The 20,203-nt window shown below is 51.3% G+C and overlaps 2 protein-coding genes across 9 annotated transcripts; one reads left to right on the top strand and one right to left on the bottom strand.

Moving 5' to 3' along the window:
- Positions 1-592: 592 nt before the first annotated feature.
- Klc4 (kinesin light chain 4) lies at positions 593-15,966 on the bottom strand. 8 transcript variants are annotated; one of them, XM_057794522.1, is made up of 17 exons: positions 15,888-15,966; positions 14,896-14,973; positions 13,939-14,224; positions 12,023-12,253; positions 10,608-10,689; positions 9,859-10,078; positions 9,393-9,480; positions 6,618-6,719; positions 6,322-6,495; positions 5,914-6,013; positions 5,729-5,781; positions 5,495-5,565; positions 5,138-5,246; positions 2,167-2,307; positions 1,777-1,892; positions 1,576-1,639; positions 593-1,015 (listed from the first exon to the last, which is right to left on the bottom strand). In XM_057794522.1, the coding sequence occupies exons 3-17, from the start codon at positions 14,194-14,196 to the stop codon at positions 965-967; spliced, it is 1,860 nt and encodes a 619-aa protein (XP_057650505.1). In that variant the 5' UTR covers positions 14,197-14,224; positions 14,896-14,973; positions 15,888-15,966; the 3' UTR covers positions 593-964. The 8 variants fall into 8 exon arrangements, with proteins under 8 accessions (XP_057650505.1, XP_057650506.1, XP_057650508.1 ...); XM_057794523.1 differs by lacking the exon at positions 15,888-15,966 and adding an exon at positions 15,363-15,832; XM_057794525.1 differs by lacking the exon at positions 15,888-15,966 and adding an exon at positions 15,423-15,832.
- A 152-nt stretch (positions 15,967-16,118) lies between these two features.
- Positions 16,119-19,992, top strand: Mrpl2 (mitochondrial ribosomal protein L2). Its single transcript, XM_057751397.1, has 7 exons — positions 16,119-16,305; positions 17,299-17,464; positions 18,010-18,151; positions 18,264-18,379; positions 18,452-18,562; positions 19,049-19,122; positions 19,759-19,992. Exons 1-7 carry the CDS (start codon positions 16,210-16,212, stop codon positions 19,969-19,971), a joined length of 918 nt encoding a protein of 305 aa, XP_057607380.1. The 5' UTR covers positions 16,119-16,209; the 3' UTR covers positions 19,972-19,992.
- The last annotated feature ends 211 nt before the right edge of the window (positions 19,993-20,203 follow it).

Genomic DNA, 20,203 nt, shown 5'->3' with positions numbered 1-20,203 from the left:
GGGCTGTGTCAGGGCATGGCCAAATCTCCAGCTGTGGGGAGGCCCAACACAGCCCTTGTTCCAGGCACCCTCCACCCCCAGCGCCACCACCCCCACATTCTTTCTTTGTTGTGAAAGCAGCAAGGGGTGTGGGAGGCGGGTCAGGAGAAGTCAAGCTTTAGAAGATGGGCCCCAGCTGCTGACAGGCCTCCAGGATATGCAAGAGGGGATGGGTAGTGCCTTGTCCCCCTTCTGGCTCTGGAGGGCCCCCCAGGCCTGCTTAGACATCCCTTCCCCCAAGCAGCTGGGAGGAGGGAAGGAAGCCACAGAGGGCCTCACAGGCAGGAGAAGTGGCGCCAGGACTCCAGGGTCCTGCCACATGGCCACCACATGTCCCTGACAGCCCAGTCCACAGCACCTTCTCCTTGTAGGCCTCCTTCCCCATCCCCCAGATGCCTTCCTCCAGGCCCCACTAAAGAGGGTACAAACACAGGGAGGAAAACAGGAAAAAGCCAAGGATTCAACAATCCTGCTGTCCCATGTACCATTGCCCTCACCCTGTCAAGGGTCCTAACATACCCATGCTTCAATCAAGAGTCGAGCAGCAAAAGGTTACCTGATTCTTTTATTAAAGAAACATCGTGAAATACATGGACCTGAAGTGAGGCAGCAGAGGGGAGGGGATGAAAGAGGCCAGCCCCAAACCCTCTGACAGAAAAAACAGCAGCAGGCACACCCTGGAGGTGCATACCTGCCTTTCACCCACCTTGGAGCCTCATTGAGCTACTCTAGAGGACTCCAAAGTAGAGAACATATCCTGAGTCCCTTCCAAAGGGACATTCCTGAGGAAGGAGCCTAGACTCTGGAGGCAGCAATCTTCCATTTAAACTGCTCCTTCTTCACCTTCCCATTTGGGTTGGGGAAGGGACAAGAGCAGTGGGGAATCGCTGTGAGGGCTGAGGGGAGCATGGGGGTTGTTTGAACGTCAGCTGCTAGAAGAAAGGTCCATCGTGCTGGCACTGAGGCCCCGGGAACCCTGAAACAGATAAGACCAGTCACCCCATGAGCACAGGGAGCTCCTGGAGCCTGCCTGGCCCACAGCTGTCCTAGACCTCTCTGGACCTGGGCTGGGCCGCCTCACCTCCACCCAAGAGCACTGGCTTGTACTGTGAATGAGCCAATACAAGAGGCCGCTGCGTTGAAAATAGCATTGCTGTTTCCTCAAAGAGATTTAATACCTTTTCTGTTGTTCTGTTTTAATTCCTTACCAGTTTGGAGGTCCTCTCCTGATTAACTTACTACTGTCTAGCCTGAAACTAACTCTCTCTCTCTCTCTCTCTCTCTCTTTCTCTCTCTCTCATTCGCTCTCTCTTTTTAGAGACAGGGCTTCTCTATGTAGTAGACCTGGCTAACCTGGCGCTCCCTCTGAGACCAGGCTGGCCTTGAACTCAGAGAGATCCGCCTGCCTCTGCTTCCTGAGTACCACCCCATCAGCTGGGCTCCTAAAGGGCTCCCGTCTCCTAGGCCAACTTCCTCAGAGGTGACCCTTTCCCCTTCCTGCTGCCCTAGAGCTGCTTTCTGGAGCCCTTTGCTCACCTGAAGTGGGGCTGCACTGGGTTGATTCAGGTAGTTCAGCGAAGCTGCCCGCTTCATGTTGCTGCTACAGGGGAGAACGAGAGAACTGAGGCCAGTCCACTGTCCCTCCGTGTAGGACACGTCTAGGACATTGCTCCAGCACCAAGGGGAGCTGCAGCCACGGGCTTGCGGCTGCTTTGCCATCTTAAGCTTGTCACGTACCTGGACGGCCGAGGCTCCGTCCCTTGGAGCTTCCTTACCAGGAGTTCGCTGCTTCTACGAAGTACATCCCGGATCTTGCCCAAAGAGCCGCTCCTCTGCAGGGCGCCACTGCCATCCTAGCAGAGATTGGCAGTAGGAGCAAATGGGGTTCCATGTAGCCTGGCTTCCAAGTCTGCTCCTGCCGTCTATTCTGCACCTGCCCCTGAGGCCCAGTGACTGAAAACAAGAGCCCCCTCAAAAGCAGATTCCCAGGGATAGACCTAAAAGGATGAGCTAACTGGTGGGGATAATACGATTAATACCCTGTATGAACTTAGAGAAAGAAGCCTCAGAGCTTCTCAGTGCCAGCAAGAAGGGAAAAGGCTGGGCAGTGGCAATGAGCAGACTTACCCCTGACCACTCAACAGCCACTGATGCATCTTCACCTCCCTCGAATTTCACACTGTCCCCAGGGCCCTCCTGGGAGGTCCTTCTACTATCGCCTTCCCCAAGCAGCTCTGCCACCTTGGTCTGACTGATGGGGTCAGTACCCTGGAAGAGGAGGAGATGCTAGGAAGATGCCTCAGCCATAAAAACACCAGCTGCTCTTCCAGGACACAGATTATGTTCCCAGTACCCACATGGCAGCTTACAAAGCCAGTAACTCTAGAGCCAGGGATCCAGTACCCTCTTCTGACCTCTGTGAGCATTGCATGCATTTGGCATGCAGACACACATGCAGGCAAAATACACACACACACAACATAATAAAATCTTTAAAAGAAAAAAAAATAGAAGGAAAGAACTTCATATTCCTTAAATCTCAGGATGGGCTTTTGATCATTTTTTCTTTTTTTTTTTTTTTTTTGGTTTTTTAAGACAGGGTTTCTCTGTGGTTTTGGAGCCTGTCCTGGAACTAGCTCTTCTAGACCAGGCTGGTCTCGAACTCACAGAGATCCGCCTGTCTCTGCCTCCCGAGTGCTGGGATTAAAGGCATGCGCCACCACCGCCCGGCTTGATCATTTTTTCTATCAGGTACTGCAAGGACAGCATTTCTCTCCTGCGGTGGCCCTGACACAGACACTGGGCAGGACATGCTTTGTGTGGCTCTAGTGCATCCTAACACAGACTTCGTGTAGCTGTATCCCAGAGTGAATGACAACTTACTAAGTCAGTTGAGATCTGCAACCGAGAAATCCTCAACCTTACCGGCCTGTGGAAAGGAAGAGCTGCCCTTCCATAGTTCCACCGAGTGAGGTGAGTCCAGTTTGCATTGTTCTGTTTTCTGTTGTGTGTATTTGAGTGCATTGTTGTAGGAAGCAGCGACTGTCCTCCCGACTGCTCTTCACACTGTCCTCCCGACTTCACACTGTCTTCCCGACTTCACACTGTCCTCCCGACTTCACACTTCCTGACTTCACACTATCCTCCCGACTGCTCTTCACACTGTCTTCCCGACTTCACCCTGTCTTCCCAACTTCACACTGTCCTCCCGACTGCTCTTCACACTGTCTTCCCGACTTCACCCTGTCTTCCCAACTTCACACTGTCCTCCCGACTGCTCTTCACACTGTCTTCCCGACTTCACACTGTCCTCCCAACTTCACACTGTCCTCCCGACTTCACACTGTCCTCCTGACTGCTCTTCACACTGTCTTCCCGACTTCACACTGTCCTCCCGACTGCTCTTCACACTGTCCTCCCGACTTCACACTGTCCTCCTGACTGCTCTTCACACTGTCCTCCCGACTTCACACTATCCTCCTGACTGCTCTTCACACTGTCTTCCCGACTTCACACTATCCTCCCGACTGCTCTTCACACTGTCTTCCCGACTTCACACTGTCCTCCCGACTGCTCTTCACGCTGTCCTCCCGACTTCACACTGTCTTCCCGACTTCACACTGTCTTCCCGACTTCACACTATCCTCCCGACTGCTCTTCACACTGTCTTCCCGACTTCACACTGTCCTCCCGACTGCTCTTCACACTGTCTTCTTTGAGACGAGCTCTCACTATACTTAGAGTTCGCCAATTTGGCTGGACTGGCTGGCCAGCAAACCCCAAGGATCTCTTGTCTCTGCCTCCCCAACTTAGGTCTTCCTGGTTGTCTTCCCACACTACTCACCCCACTCGATTTCATCATTATTATGGATGATGGGAAAGAGACATACACATTGCCACAGCTTGAGTGTTTGGAGTAACGCCCCTCCTTCCACTTCTACAGAGGGGTTGAACTCAGCTTCTCGGGACTGCATAGCAGCTCCTTTTCCCACCAAGCCAGCTTACCAGCTCTGTTTTGTTTTTGAAACAAGGCTGAAACTCTGTAACTGAAGTTAGCCTAGAACTCATCATGTAGCCCAGGCTAGCCTCAAACTCACAGTAATAATTCTGCCTTGGCCTCCTGAATACCAGAATTTCAGGCATGAGCTACCATACCAACTGTGAAAGGAATCCGAATCTGTGCCATGACAAGAACGACACAAGTTTGGAGTGAAAACATTCTTAAAAACCACCACAGCTGGGGCTGGAGAGACGGCTCACAGGTTAGAGCACTGGCTGCTCTTCCAGAGGTCCTGAGTTCAATTCCCAGCAACCACATAGTGCCTCACAACCATCTGTAATGAGATCTGGTGCCCTCTTCTGGCTGCAGGCACACATGCAGGCAGAACACTATATGTAATGATGATGATGCTGATGATAAAATTCTTTTAAAACCACTACAGTCACAATACCACCTCACCCTCTTCAGCACACGCACGAGAAACCCCAGCAGTCCCTCGTGCCCTGGCCCTTCCTTCTTGGTGTTCCCACTCTGAACCGTAATTTCTGTTTGAGACAGCGCTCGCGCGCTCTCTCTCTCTCCCCCCCCCTTCTACCTCCCCTCTCTCCCCCCCCTCAGATTTATTTACTGGCTGGGTGGTGGTGGCGCACGCCTTTAATCCCAGCACTCTGGAGGCAGAGGCAGGAGGATCTGAGTTCGAGGCCAGCCTGGTCTACAGAGTGAGTTCCAGGATAGCCAGGGCTACACAGAGAAACCCTGTCTATCTCAGGGTGGTGGGGGGGGGAGATTTATTCATCTTATGTGTATATGTGTCTGCCTGAGTAATGTATGTGGGTCACATGCATGCTGACACCCATGGAGGTCAGAAGATGGCATTGAATCCTGTGGAATTTGAGTAACTAGCAGTTGTGAGCTGCTTGATGTGGTGCTAGGAACTGAACCTGGGTCCTGTGCAACAGCAGCAAGTGCTGGCATATCCATTCCTGATACAGGATCTTACTAAGTAACCATGGCTAGTCTGGAACTCCCTCCTGCTTCAGCCTCCCAAGTGCCAAGATCACAGAGAGGCACCACTGCCCTGTGCTGTGGGCTTCTGACCTGTTTCCGGGAACGCAGGGCACATTCCTCCAAGGTCTCAGCCGCCTCCAGCTTTCCTTGGCGCCTGTACAGAGCCCCTAGGTTTCTTAGAGTAGTGTTCACTGTGGGGCTGCAGGGAGATCGGAGAAGGCAGGGAGAATGGTTCAGAGGTGGAGTGAGAATGTGGCCCAACAGCGGAACACTTGGCAAGCATATGCAGGCTCTGCAGAAACCATAAGCACCACAAAAACAAGAGAACAGAAGGGGCCAGGGGAGGGGGCAGGGGAACGGCTGAGAGACAGTCGAAGGGAAGCAGGCTCTGGCATCAGGAGCCTGGACAGAGAAGCAGCAGAGACTACAGTCTCTCCAGCAGCTCACCTGCTTACTTTGCAGGCCTTGTACCACCCTCCATACTCCGTATAGGGTGTGCCGCTCTCCCGGTGCCGTCTCTGGGGATAAAGTACAGAGATGCTGGGAAAAGGTGAGCACAGGGCTAAGATGCAGACTGGGTTAGGAAAGGCACTGTACACTGAGGGCTAGGGCAAGAAGGGAGTTGCTAAACTAACAAGGACCGAGCCAGAGGTGGTAGTGCGGGCTGGATCCCCCACTCACTTTGCTCATTTCCTCCCGCTCCTCAGCATGCATCCAGATAGGCTTGTGGTCATCTGCGGATGATATACTGAGTGAGGAGGTAAGATAACAGATCTGGGGACTATGTGGGGAGCCAGAACCCACAGGCCAATGGAGCTGTCCCTATCAAACTATGTGTGGTCCCCTTCCCAGACCTTACCACTCACCATCCACAGATCCAAACTCCTGCACATGGGCACGGGTCAGGATCTCTTTGTACAGAGTCTCAGCCTCTGAGTACTTGCCCTGCTTTAGGTAACAGGATGCCTAGAGACAGAACAGACACGTAGGAGCAAGAGGCGGAAGGAAGCAGGTCTCATCCAGACTCAGGGAGTTCTACTTCCTGGTGTCTGTCCCTGAGACCCTCCTCATTCAACCTGTTATAGCTGAGGGTTAAAGTTATTTCCACCCAACTCCCAGTATGACCGGGAACCTCTGGTCCTGAAAGGCAACCCTGGAGATAGGCATGAAGTTGGCAAAGGCACTGCCTCATTCTGATGTTTTCTGAGTCCAGAACCCACGTGGGAATCCTTTTCCTCCCCCTCTGTCCACCCACCTGTCTCTTCCTTTCTTACCAGGTTATTCTTGGTCCGAGCTACATTAGGGTTGTCCGGCCCTAGCTGGCTCTCATAGATAGCTAGCGCCCTCTGGTAATAGCGTTCCACTGCCTCGTACTTGCCCTGGTTTTGACACAGGAGGGCCAAGTTGTTTAGCTGCTTTGCCACATCTGGGTGGTCAGTGCCCAAGACCTGAGATCGAGCAAAAGAACAGACAAGCGACTATGATTATGTGTGTGTGCACACGAGGAGCAGAAGGAAAAGAAGAAGGAAAGTCAGTAGACGACAGGGAAGGGGGAGGATGAGTGTGGCACCTTTTCTCGGATCTCCAGTGCCCGCTGGCACAATGGCTCTGCCTCCTTGTATTTACCCCTTTTGCCATACAGCACAGCCAGATTGTTGAGTGTGGCAGCCACCTGCAAAGGAAGGCAAGCCCCATCACATACCAGTGTTGCAAATGAATCTCCAGTTTTCTCCATATACAGCAGAGTCCAAGGCAACAAAAGACACAGACACCATATTGGTGAGATTGCTCAGCAAGGAAAAAGCTTGCTGTCAAGCCTGCAGACCTAAATTCACAGAGAAAGGAGGGAACCAACTCTAAGAACTTGGTTGTCCTCTGACCTCTGGACTGTGTTCAAGCTCTCTAAAAAGGACACAGTCTACTACCAGAGCCAGAGGCTAGAAAGGGGAACTACAAAATGGCTGGGACTCTATGAGGGTGAGGGTATCGCCCTCTAGAGGAATTTCTAAAAATTTATAAAGGTGGTTTCTGGCTGCATTTCAGTGCTATCAACAAAGGGAGGCAGGAAAGCTGTGGCTAGTGTGTGTGTGAGTATGTGCGCGCGCGTGAGTGTGCATGTGTGTGTGAGTGTGTGTGCGTGCGCGTGTGTGAGTGTGCATGTGTGTGAGTATGTGCGCGCGTGTGAGTGTGCATGTGTGTGTGAGTGTGTGTGCGCGCACAGAAACACTGCTATCACTGGGAAGGAGGTCAAGATCCCAGTGCGGCTGAGATGTGACATCACAGGGACTGCTCTCACACGGTCACCTCATTTCCACAGATGTTACTGCTCATTTTCTCAACCATGACAACCCACCAAATGCTTGGCATTCTGTCCCTACTCAAGGCTAGTACTAGAACTTTCTCCTTTTAAAAAAAGCTCTTAATAGCCGGGAGGTGGTGGTGCATGCCTTTAATCCCAGCACTCGGGAGGCAGAGGCAGGCGGATCTCTGTGAGTTCGAGACCAGCCTGGTCTACAGAGCTAGTTCTAGGACAGGCTCCAAAACCACAGAGAAACCCTGTCTCGAAAAAAAAAACCAACAACAACAACAAAAAACAAAAACAAAACAAAACAAAACAAAAAAGCTCTTAATGAGGGGCTGGAGAGCACTGGCTGTTCTTCCAAAGGTGCTGAGTTCAATTCCCAACAAGTACATGGTGGCTCACAACCATCTGGTGCCCTCTTCTGGCCTGCAGGCATACATGCAGACAGAATAAATTTTTTTTTTTCCTTTTTCGTGACAGGGTTTCTCTGTGGTTTTGGAGCCTGTCCTGGAACTAGCTCTTGTAGACCAGGCTGGTCTCGAACTCACAGAGATCCGCCTGCCTCTGCCTCCCAAGTGCTGGGATTAAAGGCGTGCGCCACCACCGCCCGGCCCAGAATAAATCTTAAAAAAAAAAAACCAAACTCTTAATGAAGTGGAGACCAGAGGCAGAGGTGGCAGATGCTGATTGCTGTGAGCCACCTGACCTGGGTGCTGGGAACTAAACCCCAGTCCTCTGCAAGAGCAGTACACTCTCTTAAGTGCTGAGCCACCTCTCCAGCCCCCAACTCTTTCTTTACAAAAAAGGAAAAAAATTCTAGTTTTTTTTTGTTTGTTTGTTTGTTTTTTTAGACAGGGTTTCTTTATGTTGCTCTGGAATTCACTCTGTAGACCAGGCTGGCCTCAAACTCACAGAGATCTGCCTGCCTATGCCTCCCAAGTGCTGGGATTAAAGGCATGTACCACCGTGCCTAGATGGCTTTCAATTTTTGTCCTAGCACTTCTATGATAAATCCAACGTTAGATTATTTTGTTTTATCTTCTAGCATAGTCCTACTCAGCTATTTATTTTACATCATATCATATGTATTATGCAATTAAAAATTACGTTCTGTCTCTTTTGCTGTTGTTTATTTTTTCCAGACAGGGTTTCTCTGTGTAGCTCTGGAGCCTGTCCTGGAACTTGCTCTGTAGACCAGGCTGGCCTCGAACTCACAGAGATCTTTGCTCCCAAGTGCTGGGAATAAAGCATGCACCACCACTGCCCGGGCGTTCTCTCTTTTATATTCACTGGAGTTATGTTTTAGTCCTGTTACCTTTTGGGGGAAATCTTATGTATGGGTAGGATATATTAGTTATAAGTTAAATTTCAAGAAAAAACATTGTCATAAAAAGAGCATCGCCAGGCGGTGGTGGCGCATGCCTTTAAAAAAAAAAAAAGAGCATCAAAGGTCTAGGGATACTGACTCACTGAGTCAAAGTTCAGTGGTAGACTGCTTCTCTAACATTCTAAGAAAACACGAGGAAAAGGGGACAAGAGAGGGAATAAGGAGGATGAATGTGGTCAGAGTAATTTATATATGCATATGAACTGACTACCGGGGGCTGGAGCGATGGCTCAGAGGCTAAGTGCAAGCTGTTCTTCCAAAGGACCTATATTATATTCCCAGCACCCAGATGGAGGATCTGATGCCCTTTTTGGCCTCACAGACACTATATACACACACAGTGCACAAACATACATGCAGGCAAGCTACCCATACACATAAAATTAAAATAGAAGAAAAAGGGTTGTTTTTAAAGAAAATGTCATAATTAAACCTGTTATTTATACAATTACTATACACTACTATAAAATGTAAGCAATGCAAAAGGAGTCACTGGGTCTCAGAAAACTGAGAAATACTGAGATGGCTGGACAGAGCCTGGAAGCACTCGAGCCTCCTTATAGCAGCTGCAGTAAGCAGACCCAGGGCAGCACACAGAGGACTGAGAGACGCAGACAATGGAGATGAATGAGAGTGAGTGGAGCAGGAATACTGACGGCTGGGTGGTCCCGGCCCAGGGTGCTCTCCCGGATGCTGAGGGCATCGTTCAGCAGGTGGGCAGCCTCTTTGTACTTATTCTGGTCCCTGGAAAGTAGCACAAATGCGTGTTAGCATGCACTGTCCCCATGCCATCTCCTTCCCTCCCGCAGTCCTTTGAGAGGAGATCAGGGGCTCCCCTGAAATCAGGGAACATGTTGGGGCAGGAATAAGCTTGATAACACACACCAAGAGAAAGCCAACAACCTGAATGAGACACATACACATACATACACCCTTCAGAGAGGCCAGAGAAACAAAGAGCCTGAGAGATTAGTATTCTCTGAGGTCAAGGGTTTGGGATGGAGAAAGTGAAGGTTCTAGAATGGGGGACACAGCCTTGCAAGGTGTCTCTGACAGGCCCAGCAGAGAGGAGGGGAGGCAGCAAGTGAGCTGTTATAGACAGTGGAGGAGAGGAGTGCTCACCGGTACACCAGAGCCAGGATGTTGAGCATAGTAGCCACGTCAGGGTGACCTCGGCCAGAGGTGCGCTCCAGGTCCTCTAGTGCCTGCTTGCAGAGGGGCACAGCCACCTCATAGCGTCCTTGAGCTGCATACTGGATGACCAGGTTGTGCAGGGTCCGCAGCCTTGCTGGGATCTCATATCCGGCCTGCTGGGCTGCTGTAGCACCCTGGCCACGGGACACTAACTCACCGCAGAAAAGACAGGGCATTTCCTCAGAGGACTCCTCCTTTTCCTTTACCACATGCCTTCCCCTCTGCCCACCCTTTGTCCCAAAGGAGACCTGCCACCACTGCTGTCCTTTTGCCCACACCCTTGCTTGCACCTGTGCCCATCACAATCCTATTTATTCTCCCAGTAAGTCACTAGGCTAACATTTACTCAATAAGCATATGCTAGAAATGCCCGGCAAAGCATATAGGAGAGGCTGGGGGAATCCATGGGGCTCCAGCCTAGGGTTATCTTCCACAGACTGTGAACTTACTGATGGAACCAGCATCTTTTTCGTCTTGGAATTGCTATTGCCTGACATGTTAAATGTTGATGGGGACAGGGGAGGAGAGGAACTCATGTCCTAGCCTGGGACCCACCCAGTCCCCAGAGGAAGTGGAGAACGTGTCTGTGGATGTGGAGACTCTAGTCAGAGTGGGCCACAGCTTGAAGCAGCTTCCGGCTGCCCCTCATCACCCTGCAGCCCCACAGGCAGACTCACAGTCGTTGCTGGAGTCTTCCTCCTCCTCATTGGGGAAGAGGTCATCCAGGGACTCCTTGGTGGCATCTCCTTCCTTCTCCTCCTGGAAGAGAAAGGACAGCATGTCAGCCACAGCGGCCTCTTCCTTTTTGTTGTTGCTGCTGTTTTGTTTTTCGAGACAGGGTTCTCTGTAGCTTTGTACCCTGTCCTGAAACTAGCTCTTATATACCAGGCTGGCCTTGAACTCACAGAGATCCACCTGCCTCTGCCTCCTGAGTGCTGAGATTAAAGACATGCACCACCATCACCTGGCTTAGGGGTTCTTCTAAGCCACAAATCAACAACAGGGGGCCCAAAAAGACTCTGTTCCAACATCTGCCCTGGGAAAGAAAAATGGCTGACCAAGTCACACAAAGCCTCTGCCCCTGGGAAGGACCAGTAACTGACCCAGCTACACACAGGTGTCTTAGATGTAAAAGCCAGAGACATCTTAGACAAAATCTCATGACTCTGCTTTTCATCCAGAAAGTTCTCTCCCTAGCACCCTTATTCTCAGCCTCCCTCCCTCCGACATGCACCTCTGGTGATTATAGCCCTGTGCCAATCCCTCTGAGTTTACACTGATTATACGTCTCTCCTGAGGGGGAGTATGTCTGCTCTTACTGACACGTACCCAAAGTCTAGCTCAGCCTGGGTCCAGCCCTTGCTATCTAAACACATTTCCAAAATGAAACATCACTTTTCTCCGTCAGGGATGACGGCCTCACACAGAACCTTCAAGCCCTCCTATCAGACTCATCGTGTGTCCCAGGCAAATTATCCCCTCACTGTCCCTGGGCAGAACAGCACTCTGGTCCTGGAGCCTTAAATGTGACCCCCTCCATCCCAGAAGGTTCCTCTTCTCCACACGATCCCTCAAAATCCAGCACAACTCACTTCCGTGAACCCGCCCTGCTGTCTGATCTGAACCCTTCTGACCATCCCAGCCCTCAGGGACCTATCTCTGTGGAAGTCCCTCTGTGCTGACGAGGCCACACGCAGGCTGTGCACTCCTGCTTTGTCCAGTCACACCCGCGTCCTCGTGAACGAGCCCAGCTCTGCACAGACGCTAGAAGCCTGAGAAGGCAGGTGCTTTTCTCTCCTCCTCTGTACCCATAAGCACCTGTTCAGGGGAAGTCCCCTGCTAAAGTGGGCTATACCTTCCCCGGCCATAGATTCCCGACACGTCCTGCTTACTGGGGGAACAAGAACTCCCACCCCACTCTCTAGAGGAGTACATATTGAATTAAAGTTGACTGAACAAGTCAAGATTGCTTCCCCCTGCTGTCATCTGGAGCTGCTATCAAAGCTGAAAATAAAATTCCTTCGAGTGGGAACATGCTAGCCATTGGTGCCCCTGCCTGTGGTGCCAGCCGACCCTCGCTGTTTGTGCTCACCGTGCTGTGCCCATCCTCGTCGTACCGGCGCAGCTGCTGCAGGAACTCCAGGTGCTTCTTTTCCTCCTCTAGCTGAGCCACAGCCTGCTCGCTGTACTGCAGCCGCTGCTGAGTGCCTGCCAGCTCGTCCCGGAGCCACTGGTTCTCCTGACACAGTCGCCGGACTTGAGCCCGCAGCTTCTGCTTCTCCGACTCCACCGTGCTCAGGTGGCTGGCCAGAGCCAGCATCACCTAGGCGGGAACGTCGCATGAGCTACAGTCTCTTGGAGAAGAGCACCCAGGGGACAGTGGCCTTCTGAGCGATGGCCCGTCCAGGAGAGGCATCAAGGAAGCAACAAGCAGGAGTGAGTGGCCACGGCTCTACCATCAAAAGATACTCAGGGGCTGGAGCGGCGGTTCTCAACCTTCTTAAGGCTGCGGCCCTTTAATACAGTTCCTCGTGTTGTGGTGACCCCAATCATAAAATTATTTCGTTGCTACTTCATAACTGTAATTTTGATACTGTTATGAATCAGAATGTAAATGTCTGATATGCAGCTTATCTGATACGAAACAACCCCTATGGAAGGGTTGTTTGATCCCAAAAGGGATTGAGATCCACAGGTTGAGAACCATTGGGCTGGAAAGCTGGCTCAGTGATTAAGAACAAACTGGTGGTGCACGCCTTTAATCCCAGCACTTGGGAGGCAGAGGCAGGCAGATCTCTGTGAGTTCGAGACCAGCCTGGTCTACAAGAGCTAGTTCCAGGACAGGTTCCAAAGCCACAGAGAAACCCTGTCTCAAAAAAAAAAAAAAAAAAAAAACAAGAAAAAAAAAACAAAAACAAAAAAAACGAGAGCGAACTCTTATTGTTCTTCCAGAGGGCTAGGGTTCAATTCCCAGCACTAACATGGTAGCTCACAACCACCTCGCCAGCCCCAGGGGATCCAATGGGCTCTTCTGGCCTCTGTGGGCACCAGGCACATACATAATCTATACATGTACACCAAAGACCTGTATTCATTTTTTTTTTTTTTTTGGTTTTTTGAGACAGTGTTTCTCTGTAGCTTTGGTGCCTGTCCTGGAACTAGCTCTTGTAGACCAGGCTGGCCTCGAACTCCCAGAGATCCGCCTGCCTCTGCCTCCCGAGTGCTGGGATTAAAGGCGTGCGCCACCACCGCCCGGCAAAGACCTGTATTCATAAAATAAATAAATTAAATTAAAAAAGATACTCTGAACCCCATTTCCACCACCTCCATTGTCTTCATCCGGTGCCAAACCACAGTTCTCAGCTAGAGAAAAACCTCTCACTGGGTCTCCAGCTTCTGCCCTTATTCCCTTGTCTACTCTCAAGTCAGAAGGAAGAGGCGCTCAGGTTGAATCCCATCACTTAGAACTCCCATCTCTCTCGATGGAAAGGGCACCCCTCCCTCTCCTCCTTCACTTTCTGCGCTGTCTCCCTGCACTCTGGAGACAGTCACATCAGCACCAGACTCAGAGGAAGGCCTCTGACTTATCCTCCCTGCTTGGGACCCATTTCTTCCATGGCTCGTTCCCTCACCCTCGGATCTCTGCTCAGATGTCACCTTCTGAGAAGGCCTTTTACGACCACACCACATAAAACTGCATCTCTTTCTACTTCTTTCCTTTATTTCTATCTTTCTGTCCTTAGCAATTACCACAGTCAATCATTTACTTATTTACCTGTGTCCTAGCTGTCTCTCCCAGCTAGAACATCAGCTCCAAGATGGCAAAGGATTATACTGTTGTGTTCTGTGAGGTGTCACTGGCATGCAGAAGAGCTGGCACACAGTAGCCACTTAATAAACATTTAATGACTGAACAAACCTAAGTTTCTATGACAAGGTGACCCTCAACGTGCGTCAGGCGAGTGAGCTGAAGGACACTGGAACCCTTGGCCTCACCGTGACTCTCACCTGGGCCTCACTCAGTCCCAGTTCGATGTTCTCCATAGAGCGCCGCAGCTGCCGGGCCTTCTCGTGCACCAGCCCTTCCTCATGGCCTCCCTGCTGCAGACACTCAATGGTGTGGGACAGGCTCTGCAGCACAGCCTGGTGCTCACTGCGTAGGGCCTCCAGCCCTTGGCTCACCAACCTGGTACTGCCCAGGATCTCCTCTTGGCTAAGCCGGTGTCCTGCAGGCTCATCCCGCTGCCCCAACACCAGGCCTGACATCCTGGCGGGGGCGGGGGTCTTGCCTGGGCTAGGGAGAAACCACAGAGTTCAGCTGATAAAGACGAAAGACACGTGGTTAGAGAGTGTCAGGGATCCAAGCGAAGGGGAAAGAGCATGGGAGAGCCTGTGGTTGAGCTGATGAGAGAGACCGAGTAAGGGGGGTGGACGCTCGAGCACTGGACATGGAACTTCGGTGAGCGGTGAGCGAGGCGTTAAGGACTAAAGGTCCGTAGAACGAACAGGTGTGCTTCAAGCTAGAGAATTTACAACTCAGCAATTGAGAGAGCTATGGGCTGGGAAAGGGGAGCAGGGGAGCAGGGTCTACAGCATTCCGAGGATCACAGAGGGCACACGGAAAAACTGCTACAGGAGCGGGCTTAAAGACAACAAAATCTCAGCTGGGCACTGGTGGGCACGCCCAGCACTCACGAGACAGAGGCAGGAGGATCTCTCTGTGAGTTCCAGGCCAGCCAGAGACACACAGAGAAACCCTGTCTCAAAACAAAAACAACAAGAGAGAAAACTCTGTGCAGAAAATAGTGTCCCAATACAGGGGAAGGACCCAAGGTTATGGGAAAGGTGGGGGAGGAAAGAGAGTCCTCACGATGGGGGATCTGGAAGGCTGAAGGTCTTCAGGCTGCGTCAGCAAAGGAGTTAAGTCCAGCATCTCCCAACCCGGTTAGCTCCTTTCCAACTAACCTTCAGGCCTCACTTGCCACCCCCAGGATTCAGCCTTGTCTTCCTACTTCCTCAAACTCATCTCGGAAGTCTTCTTACCTGTGTACAGAGCAGAGCCCTTGGTTTCAAGTGGCTCCCAGGCCCGTGCCCGGAAGAAACTCGAAACTGCAGCTAAAGATTTAGAAAGCTCGGCACTGCCCAAAGTCCACAAGTCCGGCAGTCCCACCCCCTTCTCTCTCGCCACTTCACAGCCACCCAGAGGACCTGGCACAGAGCCCCACCCAGGACAAACACCCTCCCTCCTTCTGCCTACAGGTTCTTCAGAGACTAGGGCTAATGTCCTGTCTTCCTCAACTCCGTCTGCTCATTCCAGACCCGAGGAGTTAGTTTCTCCCAATAAGGGAATGAAAGACTGATTTAATCTGAGACCTGCGGCCAGGGGTGTGTCTGTGAGGGGCTGAGCAGGGAGACCTGGGTAGGAGTCCCACCTGGATTTCTGCAATCGCCTTCCTTCATGGCTTTGTCTGTCATGATCACCTAACCGGTACCTTAGGATGCCTCTTAAGTGCCTGCTGGTTCAGGAGAGCATAGCAGATCTGATGAGCACCGTGTGGTCACAGGGAGAGGCGCTGAACGCTGGCTACCCTGGCCCGGGTTCAGGACTACTTAAGGTTGCTAACTTGCGCTGGGACCCCGGATTGCGAACAGAGTGAGACAGGCAGGGGGGCTTGGGGGAGGAAGGTACGGGTGAGCGCAGAGTCGCTGACCCAGACCCAACAGCGGACAAGCTCGAGGTCACTGAGTCAGGCGGTCCCGCCGGGGGCGGGGCAGGCTGTCCTGCTGTCTGTCTGGACGCCGAGGGGCGGGGAAGAATCGCGGGGGGCGGAGTTTTTGAGTCAGTCTGGAGTTTTGTGAGGTTGGTCGGAAGGGGTTTATTCATTTGTCCCTGAGTGCGGAAATAAGAGTTGGTAGAATCTTAACGCTCAGCCCCTGGGGTACTCCGGAAGACTCACCTGCAGTCTGTGGGTCCGGCTGCCTCCTTGGCGGCTACTGTCCCTTTAAATTCATCATGGCTGCCGCTCGAGGCAATTGTTTTGACGGCTCTGAGGGGCGGGGCCTGGCCTGCAGTCACGCGACCTCAGCGGCCGCCGATAATTGGCTGAAAACCCGATCGTCAAGGGAGGAGAGGAAGTGTGTATCTCGCGGCGCTCCAATTAGGTGTCTGCCTCTTGCGTCATCTGAAAGCGACAGTGACAGATGAATCATCATCCAAGAGCGCCAAGCTCTAAATAAAGGTAAAAGCGTGCCGGGTCCGGAGGACTCCGAGGACTCCCCATGGCCCTGTGCGCGCTCACTAGTGCTCTGCGCTCTCTGAGCCTGGCATCCCCGGTCATTACCGCCCGGACTCCGACTCTGCTCCCGGCTGCCCAGGTAATCCGCTTACCTGGTAACGTCACGATTACGTGACCTTGGGTAAACTCGCCTCGTCCTGCGCTTTTTCTAAGTGTGCTCTCTCGGAGGGCTGATTCGTCAGACCAGATACTGGCTTGTACGTGCTTTTGCACGTCTCTGCTACACAGGTAGCAGTGGTAACGCCATGTGCCTACTTGTAAACCAGGCAAAATAGACGGCGGCAATGAACGAGCTCCTGTCAGCCAAGCTATTATGCACATTTTGCAAATGAGAAAACTGGTCAGCAGTCTAAGGTCATACACCTTTTGGGGCTAGACTGGATTCAGAGCTTGCTTTTGGTTTTGTCATGGTGCTGGGAATTAAACCTAGGACCTCGGTCAAGCTGTGCACCCCCACCACTGAACTACACGAGCCACCCCAAAGCCAATACTCTTGACCATTTTGATGTAAGGATAGCTTTGTCGCTGAGATTAGAGAATGCAGAGTCTGGAATAGTAATGGGCCATGGTGAACCACAGAAAAGGAATTACGATCTTGCTTTTCTGAAGTTCTCAGGCTGCGTGTAGCAGAATTTGGCAAATGTATATTTGATATTGCAAAACTAAACTACTCCGAAGCCCTGGGACTACAGCAGGTGGGAAAGCATAGTCGTTTCCTTTCATATGTGGCACTCCGGGAAAGATGCAGAGGACAGAAGGTACTGATGGTGGTATGTGGGTGTGTGGCATTCACCAGCTCTGCAGAAGGGAAGGCTTTAGGGCAGAAAAAGGTTTCCTGACAAGAGCTTGAAACAGACTGGAAGATGATGAAAGGGAGAACATCACATTGAAGAAATATCTCAGAGGGGAGAGAACCAAATGATTACCGCTCAACACCCACACACCGGGATAAACACATGCGCTGATATTTGTAAAAGTTGGAGGATGGAGGGCAGTGGTCTGAGATGCTTCTGGGAGGAACTGGCCTGCAGCTAACCTTGGTCTGTCTGAAGAGATTGTTTCTTATCCCTAGATGCTGAGCAATGCCCTTCAGCAGCCCTCGGCCTTGGCGTTGCCCTCTCAGCGCTCGGTGCATACGTCTGTGAGCCTTAATGCCAAGTTTGTGTCCTGGAAAAGTCGTACCAAGTACACAGTCAAACCTGTGAAGATGCGGAAGTCTGGGGGTCGAGACCATACAGGTGGGAGAAAAGGGGGAAGTGCACTAGGATCCTGGGTGTCTATGGTAGCACCCTACAGCTTGTAACATGTCAGACATACAATTAGAAAGTATTCATTGCGGTGCTTCTCCTTATGTGGTTCATTACTGAAGAACAGGCCACATAGAAACAGTGAACTCGCTCTACCCAGGAAGCGCCGTGCTGTTTTCAACCTTCCCAAAATTCGTAACAGTTGAAATTATGTGAGTCCAATGTATATCCTTCTCAGTAAACTTATTGAATTCAGCAACTTGAAAAGACTTTATACAGTTTCAGTCATTATATTTTTATTGAGTCATGTGCTGCCCCATCTCTTTTGCAAGGATGTGGTGGCCCCCATCTACCCACATGCTGTAGATCAAACATGGGGCCTCAGTGCTTACAAGGCAAGCTCTCCAGCACTGATCTACACGCAGCCTTTTGTCATTTCTGTTTGTGATATAATATTGAGGAGTAATATTGTTAAGTCTAGACGAGGCCTGTTAATGCTGAAAGCTGTTCACATCCCTGAACTGTCTTGACTGTAGGCCGCATCCGAGTACATGGTATTGGTGGGGGCCACAAACAAAATTACAGAATGATTGACTTCCTGCGGTTCCGGCCGGAGAAGGAGAGCAAGCCAGAGCCTTTTGAGGAGAAGGTTGTCGTCGTCCGCTATGATCCATGCAGGCAAGTTTGGGGTGTGAGGCGGTGGTGGTGTGGTCTGAACTGTCATTTGGTGTCGTCTTAGAAAACAGGGGCCTTCTTGATGGTCCACTTATTTGCCCATCATCCTGAGCAGGTCTGCAGATATAGCCCTGGTAGCTGGGGGCAGCCGGAAACGCTGGATCATTGCCACAGAAAACATGAAGGCAGGAGATACAATCCTGAACTCTAACCACATAGGCAGAATGGCAGGTGAGAGATGACTGCTAGATGCGTAGGGTGGAGCTGCAGACGGTCTAGTGCTAATGAGATTCTCTCTTGCAGTGGCAGCTCAGGAGGGCAATGCGTATCCTCTTGGGGCCTTGCCTGTGGGGACCCTCATCAACAACGTGGAAAGTGAGCCTGGGCGAGGAGCGCAGTATATCCGAGCTGCAGGTATGGAAAAAGAATCTACCCACATCCCAGACCCGGGGGTACCTGATATCACTATCTTCAAACCCTTAGGACCACATCTGTTCCTCAGACAGGAAAACACAAGGAACAAGAGAATGAATATGTGGACTATGTGCTTTGGGTTTTTTGTTTAGTTCGGTTTGGTATTTTGGGGGTTTTGTTTGGTTGGTTGGTTGTTTTTGCTTTGTTTTGTTTTGTTTTTTTTTTTTTTTTTTGGTAGCTTTGGAGACTGTCCTAAACTCAGTCTGTGGACCACACCGGCCTGGAACTCACAAGAGATTTACCTGCCTGCCTCTCCAGTGCTGAGATTAAAAGCACGCGCCCTGCTGTGCTTTGTTTTAACCTAAATCCTAGTGTGTGGTCCTCTGTGTGTCATGTGCTCCTGAAGGGCAAAGGGCAGCCTGTGGCCTAGATCCCCATGGGAACCTCCCTCTCCTGTGGAGGTAAAGCTGCTTCCTCCTTCCCTAGGGACATGTGGTGTGCTGCTTCGGAAGGTGAATGGTACAGCCATTATCCAGCTGCCCTCTAAGAGGCAAATGCAGGTATCTGCGGGCACAGGTGGGAGGGTCAGCAAAGAAGGAATTTTTGGAATGTGCCTCACCAGCTCCCACGTGTCTGAGATGCCAGGAACTGCCTCCAGCTGTGTCTGTGCAATTTGGCACCTGACTAAGCATGCCTTGTCAGGTTGGCACCTTAGTGCAGGAAGCCAAAATGCCATTTCCCAGCTGGGCATGGTGGTATATGCCTGTAATCCCAGCATTCCAGACTGAGTCAAAAGAATCAAGCCACCTGACCTGCATGAGACCTTTTCAGGAAACCAGGAAAAGATAGATGTGGGTTGAACAGTCAGGTTGGAACTGGCTTATAATCTCATCGATTTTGTTGAGTTCCGGGCCAGCCTGGTCTACATAGCAAGTGCCAGAACAGCCAGAGCTAGATACCAAGACCCTGACTCCAAAAGAAAACCTCAGAAACAAACAAAAAAGGATGGAGTCCTTTTCTTTAACTACTCAGTTCATCCTGTTAGAGCCACGCTTGTATTCTCTGTTGTGTTTTCTCTGTCTCCTCCCATCCCTCACTGAGTGTAAGAAGCCACCAAGCAGAGTTGTATTCCCATCAGTGCTATGCCTGCCTCTTGTCCTGCACCACGGTGCATTCTCATCTGCTTCTCTCGTCAGGTGCTGGAGACATGCATTGCAACTGTAGGCCGAGTTTCCAACGTTAATCATAACCAGCGGATCATCGGCAAGGCAGGACGGAATCGCTGGCTGGGCAAGAGGCCTAACAGTGGGCTATGGCAACGCAAGGGAGGCTGGGCTGGCCGAAAGATTCGGCCACTGCCCCCAATGAAGAGCTACGTGAAGTTGCCTTCTGTCGCTGCCCAAAGCTGATACCCCTGGACTCTAATAAAATGCCCCTTGTTTTTAATCTGTTACTTCCTTTTCACTTTTTGAGGGCGGGTACAGACTGGTCGAGGAGTAAACAAGGACAGAGGGAAGATATAGGAAAAGACAGCGTGGGGAGGGGGTAGAAATGACCTCGCAAGGTCCTTTCCAGTTCTGGCTTTGGGAAATAGGAAAGTACTTCCGGCAGCAGGAAGGAGGACCAAAAGGAAGAGGAAAG

Source organism: Chionomys nivalis, chromosome 19 (genome assembly GCF_950005125.1).
Source record: "Chionomys nivalis chromosome 19, mChiNiv1.1, whole genome shotgun sequence".
NCBI classification, from domain to species: domain Eukaryota; kingdom Metazoa; phylum Chordata; class Mammalia; order Rodentia; family Cricetidae; genus Chionomys; species Chionomys nivalis.
Note: the sequence above shows the minus strand (reverse complement) of the source record. Positions and strands in the feature narration are given on the sequence as shown.